General features: G+C 36.0%; 1 protein-coding gene across 3 annotated transcripts in view; it reads left to right on the top strand.

Moving 5' to 3' along the window:
• The window catches only part of TPK1 (thiamin pyrophosphokinase 1), a 330,950-nt gene that overhangs the window by 194,842 nt on the left and 112,744 nt on the right, over positions 1-23,364 (top strand). For all 3 annotated transcript variants that reach the window (XM_069461802.1, XM_069461801.1, XM_069461804.1), the window contains one exon: positions 5,475-5,621. In XM_069461802.1, coding sequence (XP_069317903.1) covers positions 5,475-5,621 — 147 coding nt within the window. The remainder of the gene's footprint in view (positions 1-5,474; positions 5,622-23,364) is intronic.

Here is a 23,364-nt window from a genome sequence, read left to right as displayed (position 1 = left end):
CAGGCTTACATTTAAACTGAGCATTACATTGAAATGTAGCCTGGTTGAAATTGAAACAGAATTCCTATAGTATTACTTTCACAGGCTGCCAGGATCCAGCAAGCTATATCCTGTGTTTGTCAGTGTAGCATATCTTGATACCATAAAATCTGAGGTCTTTAATTTCTCTGGTTCCTCCTTGTACTTCCTTCACATCAATCACTAGAATTATTTCATAGGCTTATTATAGCATATTTTGATATTGCTGTTTTTTGTCAGTTGTTTTCTTCTATCTTGACTCCACTCTTCCCTCCATATTCTGCATTGGCTCTACCATCTTAGAATTAGGGGATCAAACAATTGGACCAGAGAATTTCATTATTCTATTGAGGCCTCACTATAGTACAGTTATAGATCTTGAAAAGTTAAGGGAAGATTGTCAAGAATAATGTCTAATTTTTTTGCACCCTAGCATATAATTTTGTTAAGTTGGCTGTACTAATCCTAGTTATAACTCTCAATCAGTAGTATAAACATACATCTTGGTTTACATGGAAAGGTCCCAGTGTATGCTTGTATTTGTGCTGTAATTGTTTATAATGTCCCTTTTTACTTCCAAAAGTGTCTCAGTTTGTACATTAAATTGTGTGATCACCCTATCTATTAGGAAGCACTACAAAGACACTGTCCATTTATGCATCCCCAGGATTCAATTTATGGAAAATAAATGTAATTAAAATGTGCTGACAGACACTGTCCCTGCTGTAGACTTCCTGCATCCTGTCTCCAAGTCTTTTTAAGGACAAATGGAGAAAAACTTGTTATTTGTTTACTTGAAGATTTTTGCTGTTGTAATAGAAAAACGAAATTGCTTCTCCCTTTTTGCTATTATGTATCCCTCAACCAGTCTTGTCATGATTCTGTTAAGGTAAAAAATGCAAAGCCAAGGTTTTCATTTATTTTCTGAACAAAATGGGCACAATTATTATTTAACTTATTATAGTAGAAACCAGAGAACCATATATGGACTGTAAGAAGTGAAAGGAATCATGAAAAATATAGTAGTGAATTTAGTCCATCCCTTACCTTGATAGATGAGGAGCCCTGAGTCACAAGGAGGCTGTGTAACTTCTACATGTTTACACAGTGATTTAAACCATAAACAATACTGTAGTCAGATCTCCAATGTATTAATACAGGGTTTCAAGGTTCTTTTTGCTAGATGTGATTGCATATGAAAACCCAAAGGCAACCCTTATTCCCACCCCATTCTCCTTTGCTAACAAAAAAGGTCCAGGTAAAATATCTTGACTTGAGAGCAAGAAGAATACAGAAATCAATCAAAAGTTGATTTTTTTATAAATAACAAAATATGACGTAATAAGTATGTGCTTAGTACTTGTATGTGTGTACAAGTATATTGTTTTTAGTTTTTATTTTATTTTATAAATAATAATTGTATATGTTTATGGGATAGAAAATGATGTTTCAATATAAGTAGATGTTGTGGATTGATTAAATCAGGTTAATTAGCATACCCATCACCCCAAATATTTGTCATTACTTTGTGGTAAGAGCATTTTAAAATCCTGTCTTTTATATATTTTGAAATATATAATACATTATTAGCTGTAGTTGTTTTTAATAATTTTGCCTTTTGACTAGAGACATAATTTGGTTTACTCACTGCCATTACAATATTACAGCATTTTTGGATTTGACAGTCTGTTTACTTTTTTACTTTTTTTAATGTTTTATACTTTTATATGTTTTTGTATTACCAATTAGTGTCCTCTTCCTTCTACTTGAAGAACTCCCTTTAGCATTGTAAGGCAAGTCTAGTGGTGATAAATTCTCTGAGTTTTTGTTTGAGAAAGTCTTTATCACTTCTTCATTTTTGGAAGACAGGATTGCTTGCTGTGGTATTCTTGGTTGGTGGGGCTTTTTTTGTTTTGTTTTGTTTGTTTTTCTTCCAGGATTTTGAATATATCAGCCAACTGCCTTCTGGCCTGCAACATTTCTGTTGAGAAATCCACTGATAATCTTATGCAATTTTTTTTACATGTGACAGTTCATTTTTCCCTTGCTGCTTTTAACACTCTCTCTTTGTCTTTGACCGTTTGATGATGTGTCTTGGTATGGGTCTTTTTGGATTCATCTCATTTGGTTTCTTTTGGGCTTCCTGGATCTGGCTTTCTATTTCCTTCCCCAGGCTCAGGAAGTTTTATGCCATTGTGTCTTTGGATTTGTTTCCTGTCCCTTTTTCAATCGTCTCCATTCTGTACACTGGTAATGAGTAAGTTATTACACTTGATGGTGTCCTATAGGTCTCTTAAGCTCTATCTTCACTCTTTTTCATTTGTCGATATTGATGATGGATCAAGTACTATAAGGATTGTGAATTGACCACTGTGTTTTACAATGTAGATGCCCTCAGTAATCATGTTTAATGGAGTGATAGGGGCTAGGGAACTTATCTCTTGTCTGTATTTCTACAGTGATCTCTTGCTGTCTTCTGACTCTCTCCTTGCCTCCCTACAGTTCATTCTCAACACACTCAGCATGGTGACTTTTTGAAATAACTAGATCATATCACTCCTCTGCTCAAAATAGCTCCTCATTTAATTTCAATAGAAGGCAAGGACTTTATAATGACTTAACAAAGCTCTATACAAATCTAACTCACATTCTATTCTGATTTTTCCTACTCCTCCTACTAATTTCTCATTTTGCTCTAGATGCTAACCTTCTGAAGCTCTTTAACATTGTCTTGGGTTATGTAACTTCTTCATGGCTTTACTATAGTCTGTCTTCTAAAACATCACCTCAACACTCACCCTTGCCCCAGATATCCATACATGTGGCTAACTCCTTCAACCTCTTTTGAGTCTTTGCTGCTAGTCTATTAATTTTTCAGTGTAGCCTACTCTAGGTAGCTGATCTAAAGTTGAAGCATCCTCCCAACCAGCATTTTTGATCTCCCTTTCTCTACTCATTATTCTATTTTTATCAAATTTATATTATCCTCCATGTGAATATCAACTCCATGAAGGCAGGGATTTTCATCTTCTTTACTGATATATTGTAAGTGTTTAGAATATTTCCTAGCACATGGTAAATGATCAGTAGTTGAGTTTTTATTATTTGTCATTCCCTTGTAAATGAAGCTTATAAATTAATCAAATGTCTATCTGAGGTAATAAATGTAACACATTAACCTTTTTCAAGAACTACTAACTCCTGGAATCCTTGCCAAGTAAGGAAATACTATTTTGTAGGAGTTAGATATTAACTTAGCCTAATAATTAGCTTTTTGCCTCTCTAGTTATTTATTCAGTTCTTCCTAAGTTTTTATATGCTCGGGGAATCTCAGTAAATACCTGTTGTCTGCTCTTATTGTAGACACTGTGCTAGTGGCTGTGATTCATAGGCCTCCTCCAGAAGGACAGAGAGACAAGTCTGTCAGTAGTTATAACAAAGTCTGACTGGGTGATGTTAGAAATAAATGCACACAGGGCTTTGGCTTCACAGAGAAAAGGCACCCTTGCGGTCTACAAATGGTCTATTTTAGATTGAACATCCTGTCCCAGTGGCATTATTGTCTTGAAAGACATAAATCTAGCTTTGTAAAACCTATGTAAAAATGCAGGGGTAGTATATGTCCTCTTTCTTGTATCTGTGAATATCAGCTGTCCTAGTCACAGCTAGAACTAGAGAGCTGCAAAAATACATTTAATACTCCCCCACCCCACCTGCAGCTTGCATTGATCCTCTAATGTTTTTAATCACTCTTGCTAAATACTTCCTGTAGGGAAAATGAGTAGTGATGAGAAGTAATCTTGCTGCTACTTTCTTCTGAAAAATCTAGTGATTGATTTACAGGTATTGCTTATTCACGCCATGAATGATGTCCCATTGTGGAAGAACAGGATTAGATTTCATTCTTAAAGGTTATGGGATCCCTCAAGGTTTAGAGTCTAGCAATGAAATTGAGAACCTAAAAAAGGGATTCCAGAATCTGCATAGTGAATAAACTTTTGTCAGGCCTTGCTTCTGATGTGAATTTAGGATTATGTAGATAGAAATATGGTATGAGCTTTTTACTCGTGCCTTAAAACTTTTTTTATATTTCATACACTTCTTTTGTTGTATTTATTTTCAGTTTAAAGCAAATTCTCATTAGTTCCCCTTAGGTCATATATAATTTCTGGCCCTTTCCCAAATGGTCTGGAGTGTCCCTCTTAATAAATACCTCCTAAACATAAATAGAAGCCTTTTACCTAACTTGATATTCCAAACAAAAGCCATCTCTTTGACAAGTCTCAGTCTAATTGCTTGTATTAAGCAATCACCTCTTTCATCTGAAGATTGACAGACATCCCTGGCTTTGCCCATGTATTCAGAGTAATACATGCTTTCTAGGATGCATGGTCTTTTCGGGCCCCAAATCTAATAATTCTTGAAGCTCTGGAAGGATCTCCAAGGAGAGGAGTAGGTCCTCTAGATGTGTGGTTTTCCTGTCTTAAAACATTTTAGTTTTGACATGAAGTATTTTATCCAAAGTAAAAATCCCCATTCTCACTACACTAAGCCAAGGTCAGAAACAGGAAACTCATTTCAAACTTCTTGGTACTTCTCTGTAACTTACTTTTAGTGTTTTTATGGAACCCCATTCTGATTTATATATTCTCACAGAATACCAATGAATCTATTTCTTTCTTAGGCCAGTGAGTCTTTTCTTTCAATGTCTTCATTTATTCATTCATCAAACTCTTGAGCATTTGGTTTGCAAGGCACTATGCAAAATACCAGGGTATAACCATTGAACCAGAGAAACACACCCTTTGGCTTCATGGATCTTAATAGCACTTATTATGCCTCTAGGAATTAAACAGGTTCTATCAGTGCTTGGGTAACAGGTTATGTTTCTAAAATTATGCCATCTTCATGGACTATATATTATCTAAGCTTTTTCTTATCAAAGGTAACTATTTTAAAACCTAAAAACTAAACACTCCCTACTTTTGAACAATTTCTATTTTATAACAGATAGAATGAATGTTACTCTCAGTTTTTATTGTATTAAGGTTTTCTTATAATATTTTAATTAAGCTCTTCCATCTTTCGTCTTCTGTGATCAATATATTGGCTCTGACTATGCTGATAATTATAAATCAGAGAAGACTTCTACATAAAAGGAACACATAAATGGAGTTTTAAAGGAAGATCTGGCTAGTTTTCTAGGTGAAGAGGCAGATGGAAAACACTTAGAATATGTACTCAAAAGAGTTGGTCTTGACACCTGGCCCTGCTGCTTCCCAGCTATGTGACATTGAATAAGCAACTTAACGTCTTTATGTGAAGAACAGAAATGATGCGTTTTCTTTATTGCTCGTCAAATAAACTATAGTATTGAAAGCTCTATTTAGGTGTTTGATGCTATTTAATTATTTAAAATTCCTTATGTGACTCCCAGTTTTACCTGCCTTGCTTAGGTTGATGTGATCGTGACACTAGGAGGCCTTGCTGGGCGTTTTGACCAGATTATGGCATCTGTGAATACCTTATTCCAAGCGACTCACATCATTCCTTTGCCAATTATAATACTCCAAGAGGAATCTCTCATCTACCTGCTCCAACCAGTAAGTGAAAAGTAAATATAACGTGAGTACTTTACTTCTCAAAACCTCTAACCTTTGAGCAGACTTGGAGAAAACACTCTCCCTGCTTGTGTGTTTGACCTCTGAATGAGGCTGACCTTGTGTGCCTGCTTAGGGCTACGTTAGTTTTCTGCCCCAGGTCACTAACCAGCAAGCATGTGAAGGAGAAGCCTCAAAGTTTTCATTTTATTGTCCCCAGGAAAAAAGAGAAAACCTTGTAACTTCTAATTAAATTGATGAAGAATTAAGTTGAGCACTTTTGCATTTTGAGCAGCTGAATGTGAATGACACTTGAGAGAAACCTCAACAGGGGAAACAAAAGGCTTGCAAATATTTCTAATGAAAATCTCGTATATTTTGAGTGTTGTCATTACAATTGGAAACTGGATTTGAGTTTGTTAAGCACTTTAAAAAATCTTTAGCTTTGACTATTCATAAGTTGTCTGATTATTAATTTCACTGCCTCGGAATAAATTTCTAATGATAATGTCATTTATTTCCAATGACAAATATTAAGGAAATTTTCTGTCAATGTAGTACATTGAACAAAATGCTTAATCAATTAATTTTATAAGATTGGTGGATTTCAGTTTAAAAAACAATTATTTGGTAACATTATTTTAAGATAGTAGACAATTCTTTTATTTTTTGCCTCTCATTTAGTTTGCTTTTACCCTGTCTGATATCCACTAACTGTAGCATGTCATTACTAAAAATTATTGTTTGGTTAATATAGCAGATTTAATGCATGCTCACCATTGTTTAGCCAGTTTTGCATTTTTTTTTTTCCTGGCTCTTTGCATTTTCTAGCCTTGTTGATTCCCCTTGTAGAAGGGGAGCAGAAGAATTCAGATTTCAAACTCCATTTATTTGGTGGTCAAACAGCCATGGAGTGCCTGCTACCTATCTGTTGCACTGCTCTCCAGTTCATGTCCAATGAAGGAGACATTTATAAAAATGTAATCATAATGCAATGTTAAAAGATTAGTACCTAAAGATGATGAAAGAATAAATAATCTGGGTGTTATAAGGAAAGTGTCTGCAGAGGCACTCACATGTTATTCTCTCAATTAATTCAATAACTATTTACTGAGTACCTGCTATATGGCAGACTCTTTTCTATGGATACAGCAGTCAAAGGAAAAAAAAAAGAGAGAGAGAGAAAAAAACACTTGCTTTCATGGAACATATCTCCCATTGTGCTTACATTTCAACAAAATCTTCAAGGATAAGTAGATATTTGTTATGGGAGATGATGGGAAAATCATTCAAGCCAGGAAGAGCCAGTAAAGAAACATGGAGGTGCAAGATGTATCATAGAATCTGCAGGGAGTTCTGTGCAGCTAAAATACGGTATATGGTATAGAAAAATGTTGGAAGACAAGAACTTCCCAAGACCTATGGCAAAAAAGTTCACACTCCATTGTGTGGAATTTAAGGCTCTTCACAATCAGTATTACAATTAGTTTTCTAATCTTAAAAGATTTCAATTAGTGGTGTGACATGCATAGATATGCTTCTTAGATTTCTTACTTGTTAAATAACAATTTCTGAAGTCCAAAAACTTTCTGCCATTGTGAAGCATTAAGCTTTGTTATGTTGAATCGATTGTATGTTAACTAAAGCAGTTGTGACTTTGTCTCTGTGTAGATACTCTGGTTAATAGATTATTAGTTAAAGATGTAGTACAGCAATTTTTTTAAAGTATAATTGGAATATTATCTAATAGGAAAAGCCATATCTAAAAAATGACTTCTGCTCTTAAGATCTTTTCATTGTTTTTGGTATTCTGCATCTTCACTGTAGTTGGTTTAATTGTGAACTTTGCAAAATGCATTCAGCTTGGGATTCATTGGATTTCCTCCACCTATACATTACTGTCTGTCATCAGTTCTGGAAAACTGTCAATCATTATGATTTCAAATATTGCCCTAATCACTTTCTCCCTTCTTCTGCACCTCCAATTAAATGTATATAAGATCCACTATTTGTATCATATGTATCTCAAAACTTTTCTTTCATATTTTCTATGACTTAATCGCCCTGGGCTGCATTCTGAAGAGCTTTATCACCTCTGCGCTCTACTTCACTCTCCTACTTCAGCTGTGTCTGTTCTGCCGCTGCACCCACCCACCCACTGCGTTTTTAATTCCCGCCACGATGCTTCTTTCTTGTATGCTTGCCCTTTACTCACATTTTTGAGGCTCTTTCTTAAAACATAATTATCAAACTTATTTTATATTCCAGGATAATTCTGATATAAGTCAACTGTCTCTTATGTTCACTTTTGCTTTTCTATTTCATAACCTCAATGTCTTCTGTGTTTTATGAGTTTTGGCCATGACCTCACATTTCTGAGAATGTTGCCTGTAGGAATTATTTGAGACGTCGATTAAAAAGTAAGCCCAAGGAGAATTTGCATTTGCTTTTGCCAGGCTCCTAGCCCAGTTTTCTGTGGGGGCATTAACAACTTAGAACATTTTGTTTGAGACTTTTTTGGACCATGTTGGAAGTATCGATTATGAATGTGTAATAATACTGCTGGGAATTTGACACCTGCTTACAAATGCTCACGGGAGATTTTTTCCCCTCTTCTGTCATGGAGTGCCAAGGTTTGTTTGGGCAGTTTTCCTGGCAGTCCAAGGGGAGTGTTATTTGTATTCATCTTGATATTTGGGATCTCTGCTTTGTATGGTACTGTCTCCTTTTAGATTTCCACCTTGGGCTGGCCTTGGGCTTTGTCTCCTAATGACCTTCAACACTAGGAGGCCTTAGAAACTGAAGCCCAAGTTCATCTGATTTGGTGAACACCCTTAAGATGAAAGTTAGCTTTGGTTTTCTTTTTATGTCAAAGCTTAGTTTTTGGCTTCTGAGCAGTATTTTTTTTATTATTATTTTTTAACAGATGTTTGATACATTTTAAAAGATTATCTTAATTTTCTTCTAGAACTTTTATTGTCTTCACTTTGCCAGGGCAATAATCTGCCGTACTGCCTCTGCAAGTTGGGTCCTGCCCTGTCTGTGTTGCAGTAATAATTAACCTCAGATCTGAGCAGCTTTCCCGAGATTAAGTTCATTAAGTTTTTTTCTGGTTAATGGGAAATCTGGTTTGTGTAGCGCCCTCCATTTCATGCCTTAGCCAACTGGAACACGTTGCTGCAGCAGGGGGAAGATTGCTAGGAAGTGGCTCTGCATGTCTGTAAAGGCCAGGCCTGGGCATGGCCTGTGTCACCCGTTGGTGAGAATGCAAGTTATGCTACCCCAGTCTAGGTGCAAGGCAGTCTGGGAAACACTTACACAGAGCACTGTCGCTCTGAAACTGCCAGAAACTGGAGTCTTCAAAGAAATTCTAGAATCACGACCCTACATAATTTATAGGAATATAACATGCAATGTGTAGTTTTAGTCGTTTACTAAAGGAGAATCCCCTGTCATCCAAGCATAATAATCATGTTAAATGTAGCTGCATAGCTTACATCCCCAGGCATAATGCCCTGTGAATTCTATTGTAATTTTGATTTTGTGTCATGGAAACAGCTAGAAAATTACCTTATCCTAAAGAAGTAATTATTACATAGTCTGGGGCAGAAAGTTCACACGACATCACACCCCTGTCCCTCAGAGGAATGACGATGGCGGGACACAGGCTTCCACCTGTGGGGTTAACAGTGCAGCCTTTCTCCTCTTTGCCTGTGTATTCTAGGGACATCTTTTCTCTAGAGACACAGCCTCGTGTCATTTTTATCATTTTAACTAAGAGAATAGCAAGACAATAATACAAATGCAAGAGTCAAAATGAGTATATTTGGGAGTTTAAGGTCTGAGTGGCTCTCCATAGTTCTAAAGAGTTTTAATTGTACACTTAAAATATGATTAATACTAAATGCTATAATAAATTATTGCACAGAAGCATTCTACATGCTAGAAATGAGACTTGCACTGTTGGGACTGAACTGGTTTTGTCAGGTGTTTTTCCATGTAGCTGCGTGTTGTATGTCACCTATGCACTGGAGTGTGCGTATACATTAGGTACACTGCGTTTCCTCTTTCATGGGGTTAATGGACTAAGGTGCAAATGATAAGCTCTTGAAACAGGTCACAGCCCATAGGCTGGTAATTACCCGTAAGTGATGTATAACTGAGGGCCGACTGGTGTGTGCATGTGTGTGTATAAATATACATACATATTTTTTTTCTTCATGACATAATTTTCAAATACAATATGCCCACCTAAATTAAAGAACAATGACTTTTTGAGTTTTTCTAAACTATAAAAAAATTGCATGTACCAATAATTTTTATCATATAAGCAAATTAAATGATTTTACCATTAAGCTTTGCTAACGTCCCTTAAAGGTGGTAAAATTCAATATAAATGTTAATTATTATAAGTGTTAGGTTTAAGAACAGCATCTTCTAAAATTTGTTTTACAATTATAGACATTATAATTTCTGAAATTAAATAATGTCTGAAATTAAAGATAATAGGAAAAATAAGACATATTATGGGAACTATTGGGCTGATAAACTTTTTAATGTCATAACTTGGTAAGAGAACTACTGTTGTATCTGCTATACTAATGTTAATTGGCTAGGATAGTCCTGGACCCTGGAACTAAAATGTGCTTCTCTTGATCTTTTTTAAAAAGCCTATCCTTAGATCATCTTAGTATTTCTGTGATGTTCTGTGTTTCTTTTAGAATAGTCTACATGTGAGGTCCTCATAAGACTAGGTTGTATAAAAAAGTAATCATCTCCCATTCATTAGAATTATTTTAGTCATTTGGGCCTGACCTATATGTCTAGTGGCAATTCACTTCAAGTGTTTAGTTTGTTCTCATCTAAAATCTACATTCTCTTTTCAGTCCCCTTTCTGTGATTTACTTTTGTTAATTATAAATTGGATTTTAAAACAAGGATACATTACATTGGAACTAATTGATCAATACTATATGCACATAGGGAAATAACATTTATCAGAAATCAAGCAGGTGGGAAGAGGGAGGAGAGGATGGGTAAATTCACACCTAACGGGTACAATGCACACTATCTGGGGGATGGGCACACTTATAACTTTGATTCACACGGTACAAAAGCACTTTACGTAACTAAAATATTTATACCCCTGTAATATTCTGAAATAAGAAAATAAATAAAATCAAACAAAGATACAATGATGCAGTTCCAGTTCTATATGAATATGGAAAGATATTTGGAATTTTTTAGCAGGTTGAATTTTTAGCATCTAAGGTTTTTTATGTTGTGTTTTGGTATATTTCACTTACCATAGGCCAAAATGTCACTATGAGTGAAAACCACAGTAGGGGTCATTTACTTTGGAGGAACGTTCAGTCTGCTATTTTAAAATAGAAAATTCAAAATAGTATACGTAATAGCTCCTCCCTTAAAAGTAAACATCCCTGTTTTACTTCCAAAAATGTATTCTTAATAAGACATCATCACCCTTTACGAGCAGGGGATGTTATGAAACAGAGGAGAGGCATTCCAGGCATGAAGCGTGGCTGACGCCAATGGGCATCTTCCCGATGAAGGAGGGTCAGGTGCTCAGAGCCGTGTTCATCATGCTGCCCAAGTGGACTGTGGGCGGCTCCCGGTTGCACATACATACTTTCTCATTTTCTGGTCCTGTGCTTTTCGGGAGTACAGAAACATTAGCTTCTGTACACTGAGCATAAATTATCTTTTATCTCGAAGTTTTATGGCAGTTTGTTATACAAGTTAATAGGATTTATGACCAAGAAATGAGATGTCCAAGAGTTAATAAGGCATGCCTTTTACATTATCCTAAGCCTTGCTCAGTGATTCCTGTTCAGGATTCCAGCATCTGATGTGGGAAAATGGAGGCACAGAGCAGACTTCTGCCAGTTGAACAAACTTCTAAATACGTTGTAAATATTTCTTCCTCATTATTTTAGCCACATTTTACTGCTGCTTGTTTTTTTTTTTTCCTCTCACAAGATCAATTATTTGCTGTATAAAGTCCAGATGTTTTTTTACATTATACATTTGTAATGCTGGCAATGAATATGATAAAATACACTGATAATCTGATAGAAAGAAGCTGAATATTCATGATGTGAATTTGGCATGCATGACGGTTTCTGCTGAGCACTGAGGGCTTGGGTCAGTCTGCCCTTGTCCACACATGTCCGGCACAGCCTCAGCAGTGACAACATCAGGGAAGTGAGTCCCAGAGCGATTTGGAGTCAGGGGACAAGGAGGTCTCAAAATTCTAGATAGTACTGACATCTCCTCACAATTTATTACCTTACTCTAATTCCTTTTCTTGGAATAAGATTATTTTATTCTTCCCCTGTATCTTCACAAATAATTTTTGTTGTTGCTTGGCCTTTTAGAATTTCTAGTAGAAACTATATAGTATCTTAGCACTATTAAATATTAGTGTAAATAGTGTAAAGCCTTAGAAATTATTTGGTAGTTGAGCACTTGCAGAGACATGTATGTGACCTTCCCAAGGTTACACGCTTTATTTCTTTGAAAGAAAACTGATGTGAAAATGAAGTAAATCTCATGATAGTCTCAAAAAAGACCGCTAGACATTTCTTACCTAGAAATGGTCTGCTACACTGAGCTCTCCCCCCCCTTCCTCTTCCCAAAGGCAAATTGCTAATACTCACCTCAGCTTGCTTCTCTGGGAAAGTTCTGCCACTCAGTGCTTGATGCCCGGCCTGAATACGCTTTACCTTCCAATTGTGTTCTTGCCTTGCTCACTCCTTTCCCTTGGCTTTTCTGCTCTGCTGTGCCCGTACAGCAGATTCTTCTGCACATGGAAAGGGGAGAGACACACGTCTTCCCTAGGCAGGCTCTTATTTTCCCTCTCTTCAAACCGAGCCCAGCTTTCTAGGGAAAATTTCTCAACACTCATTCTCTCCTTCTCTTCTTCCCACTTTCCTTCTGTGTTCTTTTCTCATCCTCTATATGGCATTTTAGAAAATAACACAAAAACCTATCCTGTTGTTGTGTTAGTCTGATACATGTTAGCTGGAAAACCTTATATTTTCATATGCAATAACACAATAACATTTTAGAGCTTTACAACTCTCACTTTTCTAGCTGACCTAGTGACCCCTTAAGTCTCCATAGAAATTTTTCCTCTGTTTTCATCTATGTTTATTTAAACTAATTTTTTTTAACTACAAAGTTAAACCATACACTCATAAAGTATTTATTTTATAGGTGTTGTTTTCTGGTTTGTTGATTTATAGCATAGAATACTTCAACAATGAACGTTCTTTAAATGCCTATTATGTGATGAACACTGTGGCAGGCACTGAGTGTAGAAATGAGACCACTACCTTTATTCTACTATTCGCAGTTTAGTGGAAAAGACAGAAGAATAACTACTAAAACTCAGAAATGTGTTGTAAGAAAACACTGGGTTATGAGGTTGGCAGGGAAAAAGCATCTGACCCAGATAGGACACAGGGTTGGCGGTGCCCAATCCTGATCCCTGCCACTCACCCACACAGCACACAGGTGCTTTGACCTTAAATAAATCTTTCATTAAGGGAGATTTATAGAACAAAGTACTTTCCAACTTATTTGTGATCCATATTTTCTTTCCCAAAGAGAAAAAGAATCTCCTGGTCCACCCCTAGTGCCACAATTCCTATAAATCTTTCCCCTCATCTTCTCCTGGAGCTTCCCTGGCCTGGGGCTAGGTGTGGACCTCTGAGCCAGACCTTTACATGTCCGTTTCTGGTCTAGGGAAAACTGGTCCTTCTCTTATTTTCCAAAATGACCATACCTACTCTTTTTTCTGCATATTTAAACTCACTATTCTCTGCTAAATATACTTCTGTCTAAGTCATTCTCTTCGGCCAAAGCCCTACTCAAATTTTCTGTCTCCTATACAGCGTTTCCAAACAAACCCCTCTAAATTTCCTTCATCTGCATCATCTGTCTTAGTCTATTAAGCTTAGTCTATTTGCCTTAGTCTATTTGGGCTGCTATAGCAAAATACTGTAAAATGGGTCTTATAAACAACAGAAATTTATTTCTCATAATTATGGAGACTGGGAAGATCAAGGTGCCGGCAGATGTAGTGTCTGGTGTCGGCCCGTCCCCTGGTTTACAGGTGGCTCTTTCTTGCCGTGTTCTCATGTGCTGGGAAGGGCAGACGAGCTCCCTGAGGCCTCTTCAGGACCTAATTACCTCCAAAGGTCCCACCTCTTAATGCTTTCACATCGGTGATAAGGTTTCACTATAAGAATTTTGGAGGTGGAAGGGAAAGACCAAACACTTAAATTTTTTTTTTTCTCCTGTGGACCTCAAATAATCTAACCCTAAAACAAAATTTTTTAAGTTATAACTTTTCTCATATTGTCAACCTTGAAAAACATAATTTCATATTTTTGATAAAAGTTGAAATAATAATCACAGTTTACCTAATGCTAGCCAAATCCAAATACATAAGAAGTTTTGGATAATCTAAAGTGTATTATTCCCTTTAACAAAAGTGTTCATTGTTGCCTCCTCTTGTAAAACCTCCGGCACCGCAGGTTGGGAGTCAAAGGCCATCACTTGCTCCTCTTACTTCCCACTTAACATTTGCTTTTTTTCCTGGTTTATTGGAAGCTCCTTTGGGGTAGTGATTGTTTCTTTCGGTGGCTGGTAGGGTGTTACTGCTGAGCAAATAAGTGAGGATGATGGTGGTGGTGGTAGCCTTTAAAGTAGCCTGGATACAATGTTCCCTGACACCTTCCACCCACCCACACAGCATACAGGTTCTTTGACCTCAAAGAAGTCTTTCACTAAGGGAGATACATAGAAAAGTTCCCATCAGCAAAAAGCTGTCATGACCCCTCTATGATTACAAAGCAGTAAGGGAGGAAATAGCAAATTCAATCTTTGTGGAAACTGTTTAAAAACTTATTTGAACACTGGCCTTTCATTTTCAACCATGAGTGACAGAGAATCGGTTTTGGAGACTGGATGCAATCCATAAGGGTGCTGTGTGCAGGTAAAACAACAAAAAAAGATGGCATCAGCATTTGTCTGACTCTGTCACCATAATTTATCATAATCCAATTCTAAGTAAAGTAATGGAATGTGGGATACGAGATGTCATCTTTTCCTTTAGGCCCCCTCCCACAGTCCTCTGTGGCAAGGACACAGGTACACTGTGTCATGTATACTTAGTTCAATTGAGCATTGCTTCAGCATCTTCCTTTGATGGAAAACAAAAGGTTGCCGATGCAGTATCAATGAACTGTGAAGTGATTTGAGTGTTACCAGCAGGGAAATGAAATGAGCCTCTGGGAAGAAGATTGGCACAAGTGAAAGTTTCTGTATAAAGAACTCCACACAGCTCCAGCTGGGTTGTCCTACCTCTCAGCCAATTAATATTTGTCCCCTGAATTTGGGAGCATTTTGATCTTATTTGTTCCAAAAGTGATCAAAGCGAAAAGTGAAGAAAAAGTGGAAAATTTATTCAAATAAAGTTAACCTAGGAGGGATGGCTTTTGAGGGTATTTATTCAAGCTGTACATTCACCCTGGATATTTTGAAGATCTTCCAGGGAATGGTATAAGATGTCTCCCTCCCCCAATACAGACATATAGTACTTGTAACATACAAGTACACACACACATGCACACTCAGGCTCACTCCAAGAATCTCAGTCTTGTAACAATTTTACTAAAAAAAAAAGGAAAGTAAGTATTCTATATCTCAGGCCTATTAAGGAAGATATTTTAAAAAAAAAAAAAAAACTATGTCTTTTAAAAGCTTCACTTAGTCCTACATAACTTTGTCATTATCTGAATTATGATATTTGACTGAGATGTATACAGAATAGTATAACAATAATTTTTTTTAAAATGCTTCAGAATTAGGAAGCAAGTTAGCAGGGTATAACCTGAGATGACAGACACCAGGAGAGAGAAACTTACTTTGCCATAGAAAGAGATCAAAGATGTTCCCAATGCCATATTGTCTTCTGAAGCAGATTCAGAAACTGCTTATATAACACTAAGTAAATCGGATAGTCTAAATGTTGAAGATATACTGAATATTAATAATATACTACTTAAATCTCAACTGCCATGCATGATTTATAAAATAGCCTCTGTATCTGAAAATTAGAAAATTAGGGAAAAAGATACTATTTTTAGTATTATATAGCACTTTTAGAGTTTATGAACTACCTTGATCATCATCTCACTTATTTCTCCCAGAAACCCTTTTAAGTACACAGACTAGGTACATTATTTCTATTTCTGAGATGAGGAAACTATTGTGAATGCATTTGAATAAATGCCCTCAAATCCCACCCCTCCTAACTTTCCTCTTTCTGAGATGAGGGAACTATTGTGAATTCCATTAACAATCTAGGAATTTTCTGAATCCTAGTTCTATGCCCTTTACTTTATAGCTATATATAAGAATCATACTCTCTAACTTGTATTGGGTACATATGGAGGACTCCAAAAAGATTAAGAAAAATAACCAGGCCGGGCGCGGTGGCTCACGCCTGTAATCCTAGCACTCTGGGAGGCCGAGGTGGGCGGATCGTTTGAGCTCAGGAGTTCGAGACCAGCCTGAGCAAGAGCGAGACCCCATCTCTACTAAAAATAGAAAGAAATTATATGGACAGCTAAAAATATATATAGAAAAAATTAGCCGGGCATGGTGGCGCATGCCTGTAGTCCCAGCTACTCGGGAGGCTGAGGCAAGAGGATCGCTTGAGCCCAGGAGTTTGAGGTTGCTGTGAGCTAGGCTGAGGCCACGGCACTCACTCTAGCCCGGGCAACAGAGTGAGACTCTGTCTCAAAAAAAAAAAAAAAAAAAAAAAAAAAAATAACCAGTTTTAAGTATCTTCTATGTACTAAGAGTGGTTCACTTAAGAGTATCCATTGAAATCATCTGTATAGCTTTTATCTCCACAAATTTTTTATTATGAAAATTATCATACATAGAGAATTTGGAAGAGTAATGCAATGAACAATATATTCCAATCATTTTAAATTTCTAAACATTTTATCATATGTTGTCTATCTAATATCTATATATAGAAGTATTTTCTTTTAGAACCATTTGAAAGTAAGTTGCAGATATCCCATTACATTATCCTAAATACTTCAACATGGGGAATGGTATTTAGAAATGAAGATCTCCGTAATAGATGTGCTTATTTCTACTGTGCTGGCATTGCTTCTAGACTTTCAGTGAATGGAGCTAAGGAAAAAAAAGGTGTATATATGTGTGTGCATATATAAATCATGAGTTAATATTTGATATTTTGAAGTCAGTTTTAATATGAAGTCTTAAAATGTTTTCTATTTTCTATTTATACTTGTTTAAAACAATCTGGTTTAAAATAACATACTTGTTTTATACTATAATATTGAGTAACTAGTCTCAAAATTATAATACCCGTATTACTACTAACAGTAAAAACTACTGACTAAAATTTAAGATTTCTCTGCAGGTATTTCTGTAATTAAACTATATCCAAGGCAGAGTAATATGTCTAAAATTTGTCACTTGAAATACTAGATTTTGTTCTGTCTGTGGCTATACTATCAATTTAATATGCTACTAGATTCATTTTGTACAATTTATTTGAAAAGGCTTTATTTTTTAATTATTATTTTAAAGTAATTATGTAGTTCAAAAGGCAAAGGTTGATAAAACTATATCCTCAGGATATGTCTTTCTTTCATTCTTATTCTCACTACCACCATCCCCTTTCAGAATCTTCCAAATTCTTCCAAAAAATATAAACAAAAACAAACCAAATATGTATATATACTGGGCGGCGTGGCTCACACCTGTAATACTAGCACTATGGGAGGCTGAGGCAAGAGGATTGCTTGAGCCCAGGAATTTGAAGTTGCAGTGAGCTATGATGATGACACTGCACTCTAGCCTGGGTGACAGAGCAAGACTCTGTCTCCAAAAAAAAAAAAGTATATATAGTTTCATTCCCCTTTCTTTTGCATATAAAATTTAGTATACTATAAACATCTGTATCTTCCTTTCTTTCACTTAATAATATATTTTGGTGACCACTGTATATTCAGTAATAGAGATTATCCTCATTCTTTTATTATGGCTACTTAGTACTCTATTGTGTTGATGTACCTAAAAGTATCATAATTTATGCATATGTAGATTTTTAAAATAATATACTGGAAATTCAGACTGTGTACTGCATGCTTCAAGTTATGGGCATGTATATATTGGAAATGTTCTCCAGTGATTCTGCGTAGATTTTTGTTAAGAACTATTTTGTTTTCAAAGCAACCTTTGAGGTGGAGGTGATATGACCCAATTTTAAAGATGAGCAAATTGGCTGGCCTGGCAAGGTGGCTCACATCTGTAATCCTAATACTCTGGGAGGCCAAGTCAGAAGGATTGCTTAAAACTAGGAGTTCGAGACCAGCCTGAGCAAGAGTGAGACCCTGTCTCTACAAAAATTGGAAATATTAGCTGGGTGCAGTGTTGCAGGCCTGTAGAGGCTGAGGCAGGAGAATCTTCTGGTTGAGGCTAGGCATTTGAGGTTGCAGTGAGCTATGATGACACCAGTGCACTCTAGCCTGGGCAATGGAACAAGACTCTGTCTCAAAAAAAAAAAAAAAAGCAAGAAAGAAAAGAGAGAAAAAAAAAGATGAGCAAACTGGGTCTTAAAAAAGGTGCAGTGACTTGTCAAGGATTGTTCTATCAGTTAATATAATAAATCCATGTTTGAAAACCATGTTAGACTGACCCTTTAAGGCTCTCTACTCCTCAATTCTGTCTCCAACAACATGATTCATGAGCTCAGTATGATGCCATTCAGTGTAGAAGAAACGATTTAAAAAGGTAAACACATTAAGCAAATATAAGCTATGAAGACCATATGATTCTGTAACAGAGAATTAGGCTTCCCTGCCTCCTTTTGTAGCATGTAGATAAGTGTTTAAATAGAAAGGAATGGATATAGTCACTTTTCTTACCAAGGAGGAGGAATATTCTTTTATAGCTGAGGAAGTGATGACAGTGAACCTGATTGCTTCCTTTTTGGAAGAAGGCGTGGTGATAAAGGAGCCCCAAAATTGATTCATTGTGTATACATTGGCCTTTCCAATTGTCTTATGATAGGAAGCCAATTGCATCCCTAGCAGGAGCCCTTAGGCACAGAGTATAGAACATTGTTCTTATTTTATCAGGCAAGTTTAATGTACATAAATGTTGCTCAAGGGACAGTGGCGAAGGATTGATTTTCTCCTGAGTGATGCTAGCCTATTAAGAAGTGGGCACTTTTTGAAATTTTGATAATAGTAATTGAAAGCTATGAAAAGAGCTTAGTATTTTTTTCTGAGCATATTTCACACTATACGGTATTTCCAGGACCAGAGAAAGCCTTCTGAAAAATAAAAGGTGTTCAACTATTTTTTTATATACTTATTCATTCAAAATATTATCAAGGGCTATTTGTATCGGGCATTTTGCTAGATTGACGATAGATAAGTTACTCTCAATGAGCTAATAGTCTCTTCACTAAATAGATCAATGCCATAGAATAAGATAAAATAAATTCAGTATTACAAATCTGTATAGAATATTATGGGAGCCCATCGACAGGCATAGGAAGGATTCCTGGAGGATGTCGTTCCTGAGCTGGGTCTCAAAAGTAGGCAGACGAATAGGGGTTACTAAGAGTGAAGGGATCAGAGGACCCCTAGAGGAGACAAGGTGAGCAAAGGTGTGCAACTCTGCACTGCACAGTTTATTTGGGAGAACTGTGGAAAGCCTGATGTTTCTGGGATAGGAAAGAAGGATATGGAGATAGAAGAGGCTGAAGAAGATAGACAGGGAAGCGTCGAATATCATCTCCTATGCTGTACGAAAGAGTTTGGATTTTATCTTTTAGACTTTAGATAAGATATTCTTAACTTTTCTGGGGTCATGATCCCATGAAAGAATCTGATAAGAACTCTGAAATTTCTCTCCATAAAAATGTACATTTATACTTAAAATTTTAGATATTAAGAGTTTATAAATTTGCTGGGCGTGGTGGCTCACGCCTGTAATCCTAGCACTCTGGGAGGCCGAGGCGGGTGGATCCCTCGAGCTCAGGAGTTCAAGACCAGCCTGAGCAAGAGTGAGACCCCGTCTCTACTAAAAATAGAAAGAAATTATATGGACAACTAAAAATATATATATACAAAAAATTAGCCGGGCATGGTGGCGCATGCCTGTAGTCCCAGCTACTCGGGAGGCTGAGGCAGTAGGATTGCTTAAGCCCAGGAGTATGAGGTTGCTGTGAGCTAGACTGACGCCATGGCACTCACTCTAGCCCGGGCAACAGAGTGAGACTCTGTCTCAAAAAAAAAAAAAAAAAAAAAGAGTTTATAGAATCTCTGAGCCTATCCCTAGACTTCCCTTTAGGAACCGGCTGTTTCAGACAAATGCTTATGTACCTCATTATCCTGCCAGTTAGCATGGGAAGGGGTTAGTGATGATCATAGATAGGAACTTCACATTGAGTTATTAATCACAGTTATCAGTGTCGGGCAGCCAGTTTGTTCAATAATAAGGAAAATATTGATAGTGGCTAATACTAAGTCTCACCTTGTGCCAAGCACTATGCTGAGTGATTGCATTTGTTAACTTGTTTGTTTTTGTTTTGTATTAACTCGTTTAATAGCTCACCACAACTCTATGAAGTACATATTATTATCCCAATTTCTCAGGTGAAAAAACTGAAGCCCGAGGTCTTATTACAGCTAGTAAGACACAGACATACTTGTTGCACTTGTGCTGTTCTGTAGTCTTCATTACTGCATCATCCTCTCCCAGAGAAAAGCAAATTGAAGCTCTTTTCAATAATAGAAACTGAGGCTGATGGGCCATAGATGCAAGTCAGTAGGCAGATCTTAAGTTCTGTTCATTGAACTTACATCTTAGTTATAAAGATTTCTGCCCATGCAAGGACTCGTTCATTGCAGCCCTGTTCGTGACACTATTTGGAATAGTGTTAAATATGGCTACAAGATGATTAGCAACACTTGATACTTCATATCTTCCAAAAGGCTGCTGTAAAGAATTTCATTTCTAAAGCCAAATAGTGAATAATTTTTAAAATTCATCTTACCATACACTTCATTTAAAACAATTTTATAAACCAAATCTTAACTTAATCCTTAGCATAAAAATGTTGATGTGCAACATTAAAATAATAAATTGATGCTCCAAATCTCATTCTCTATTACTTTTATCCACAATGCTTTTTACCTGAGAAATTGCATTTATATCCCCAAAAGAATCCACATGATCATCTCAGTAGTATATACAGCAAAAGCATTTGGCAAAATTATATATCTGTTCATGTTAAAAATTCTCAAAAAATAGGTATAGAAGTGAAAAAGTTTATTGCAACAGGGCTTTTTTTGGAGAGGAGCTTAAAGGAAGGAAAGCATTCAGAACCATTAGAGACCTAGAAGGTGACTCTGTATCATATTTAATTATAGCATTTAATGAGTGAGTGTATGAAAAGTAATGTGGTGTCTGCAATCCTATGATTTGTTAGGGCTGAGAATTTTAAATTACTTAATACAAATTTAGGTGGTGTTGTCTAGGAGGTTCTGGCTCTCCACTGGAAGTTTGAGGCTTGAATACAGTGTTCTCTGACTGCTGATCCTAAGGAGCTCTAGTCTCAGTTGCTTCAGCTGTAACATTGGAATCATGATGCACGTGATTTTCATAAACATTAAAATGTTTGAGGCCATGTGTCAGAACGTACTGTTTGTTGTTTGGTTTGGTTTCTTTGCTTTGGGCTTCAATGGGAAGGATCGTGTCACTTTATTTATTGGCACGTTATTATCATTGGTCAGTTTGTTTCACTGTTCAGTTCAGATTTGTTGATTTTTTTCCCCCATTCTTTAGGATTGTCTTTCCATCACATAAGGAACCATCGTAATATATTTTATCTTTTTGTTTATATGTGCTTTGCAAAATATATTTTGTTTTTATGACTGTTTTTTTTTTAAAGATATTTTTGTACATACCTTGAAGAGAAAGGGACTATTAAAAACCATACCTACAGTGTCATTATCACATCTAATAAAGTTCACAATAATTAATATGATAAAATATAGTTTTTATGTTTTCTCTGTTGTTTTAAAATGAATTTACAATTTGTTATCCGAAAAGGATCCAAACAAGATCTATACGTTGCAATTGGCTGATTTTTTTTTTTTTGTCTTTTTTAATTGATGTCACTTTGTCTTTCTCTGTCTCCATTTTTCTTTTTTCCCTTCTCCTTCTTCATGTTCTTCCTCCTTTCCTTCCTTAACAGTTTTCTTGAAGAAACCTTGTCATTTGTTCTATGGAGTTTTCCACACTCTGAACTTACTATGTGACATGGTGTCACTTAATAATTTCCATTTCATCTGTACTTTTGTAATTAATGCTAAAACCATGATGAGAACAGTTAAAACAATATTTTAGGGGGAAGGGAACTTCTGAAATAGGTGGCATTATATTTTGTTTGGTTGTCTTTTTATTGTGATTTTGTAGCCATAGATGGTCACCATTCACCTTCATGAGTCTATTCTTGGTTGCTTAATACTAATACTGAAATTCTGCCATTTCTACTTCATTTATTGCCTGAAATACATCTGTACAGAGAAGCTTCCCTTATATAAGCTACTAGATTATCCTGAGGAATGGTTTGTATAGGAAGTCAGGATATATGCTTAATTCTTCATCTTTTATTTACTATTTTCAAAATAATAAGTTGGTTTCCTAGCTGTCTTCAACACTGATCAATTATTTGGGTTTTCATTTAATCTCATGATTTTAGACATATTTGAGATCTATAATCAATTCATTCTAGTTGTTATTTTATTGCTGCTCGAAGAGTCCTATCTTAGGCCAGTGGGAGCATATTCAGTTTGGCTCTCGAATCCTTTTGATGCACCCAGTAATGTTAAATAACTTTCTTTCTGTTTCTATTAGATGTTCCTAGCACCTCTTGTACCTTTTCTAGCTCAGGCTGGGAATTTCTCCAAGGGGTCATTTTAGTAAGAAATAGTATTTAGAGACCATAATCTGGGCCAAAGCATGTGCAGGTGTTTATTTCTACTAAGTTGATTTAGTAGATAAAGCTAGGTTTTTGTTTTTGTTTTGAAGATAACTTGAGTTCACAGTTCCTATTTAAACACAGGACTACACAAAAATAACATCTTTTGATGGGCAGAGTTTTTAAATTTTGACAAAGTCTACTTTATCTATCTCTATTATATATAGATCATCCTTTTGGTATTATGTCAGAGAAATCTTTATCTAATCCATAGTTACAAAGGTCTCCTCTTATGTTTTCTTTAAAGAATTTTATAGTTCTGGATTTTACATTTTAGGTCTTTGATCGGTAATTTTGAGTTAATTTTTATACTGTGTGAAGTATGAATTGAAATTCTTTTATTTGTGTATTGATGTCTAATTGTTCCACCAACATTTTTTGAAAAGACTATTCTTTCTCCACTGTATTGCCTTTGCAGTTTTGTCAAAAATCAATTATCCATATATGGATCTATTTCTGTCCTCACTAATCAATTCCATTTATGTTTTAGTCAATTTTTAAGATAGTACTACAGCTATATGATTATTTCAACTGCAATGAATAGTTTTTGTTTTTGTTTTTCCTATGTCTTTTTGTATTTTTGCCAGTGGATCTTTTGGATAGTGTGTGATT

This window comes from Eulemur rufifrons, chromosome 29 (genome assembly GCF_041146395.1).
Source record: "Eulemur rufifrons isolate Redbay chromosome 29, OSU_ERuf_1, whole genome shotgun sequence".
NCBI classification, from domain to species: Eukaryota; Metazoa; Chordata; class Mammalia; order Primates; family Lemuridae; genus Eulemur; species Eulemur rufifrons.
This window is presented reverse-complemented; position numbering and strand designations above follow the sequence as displayed.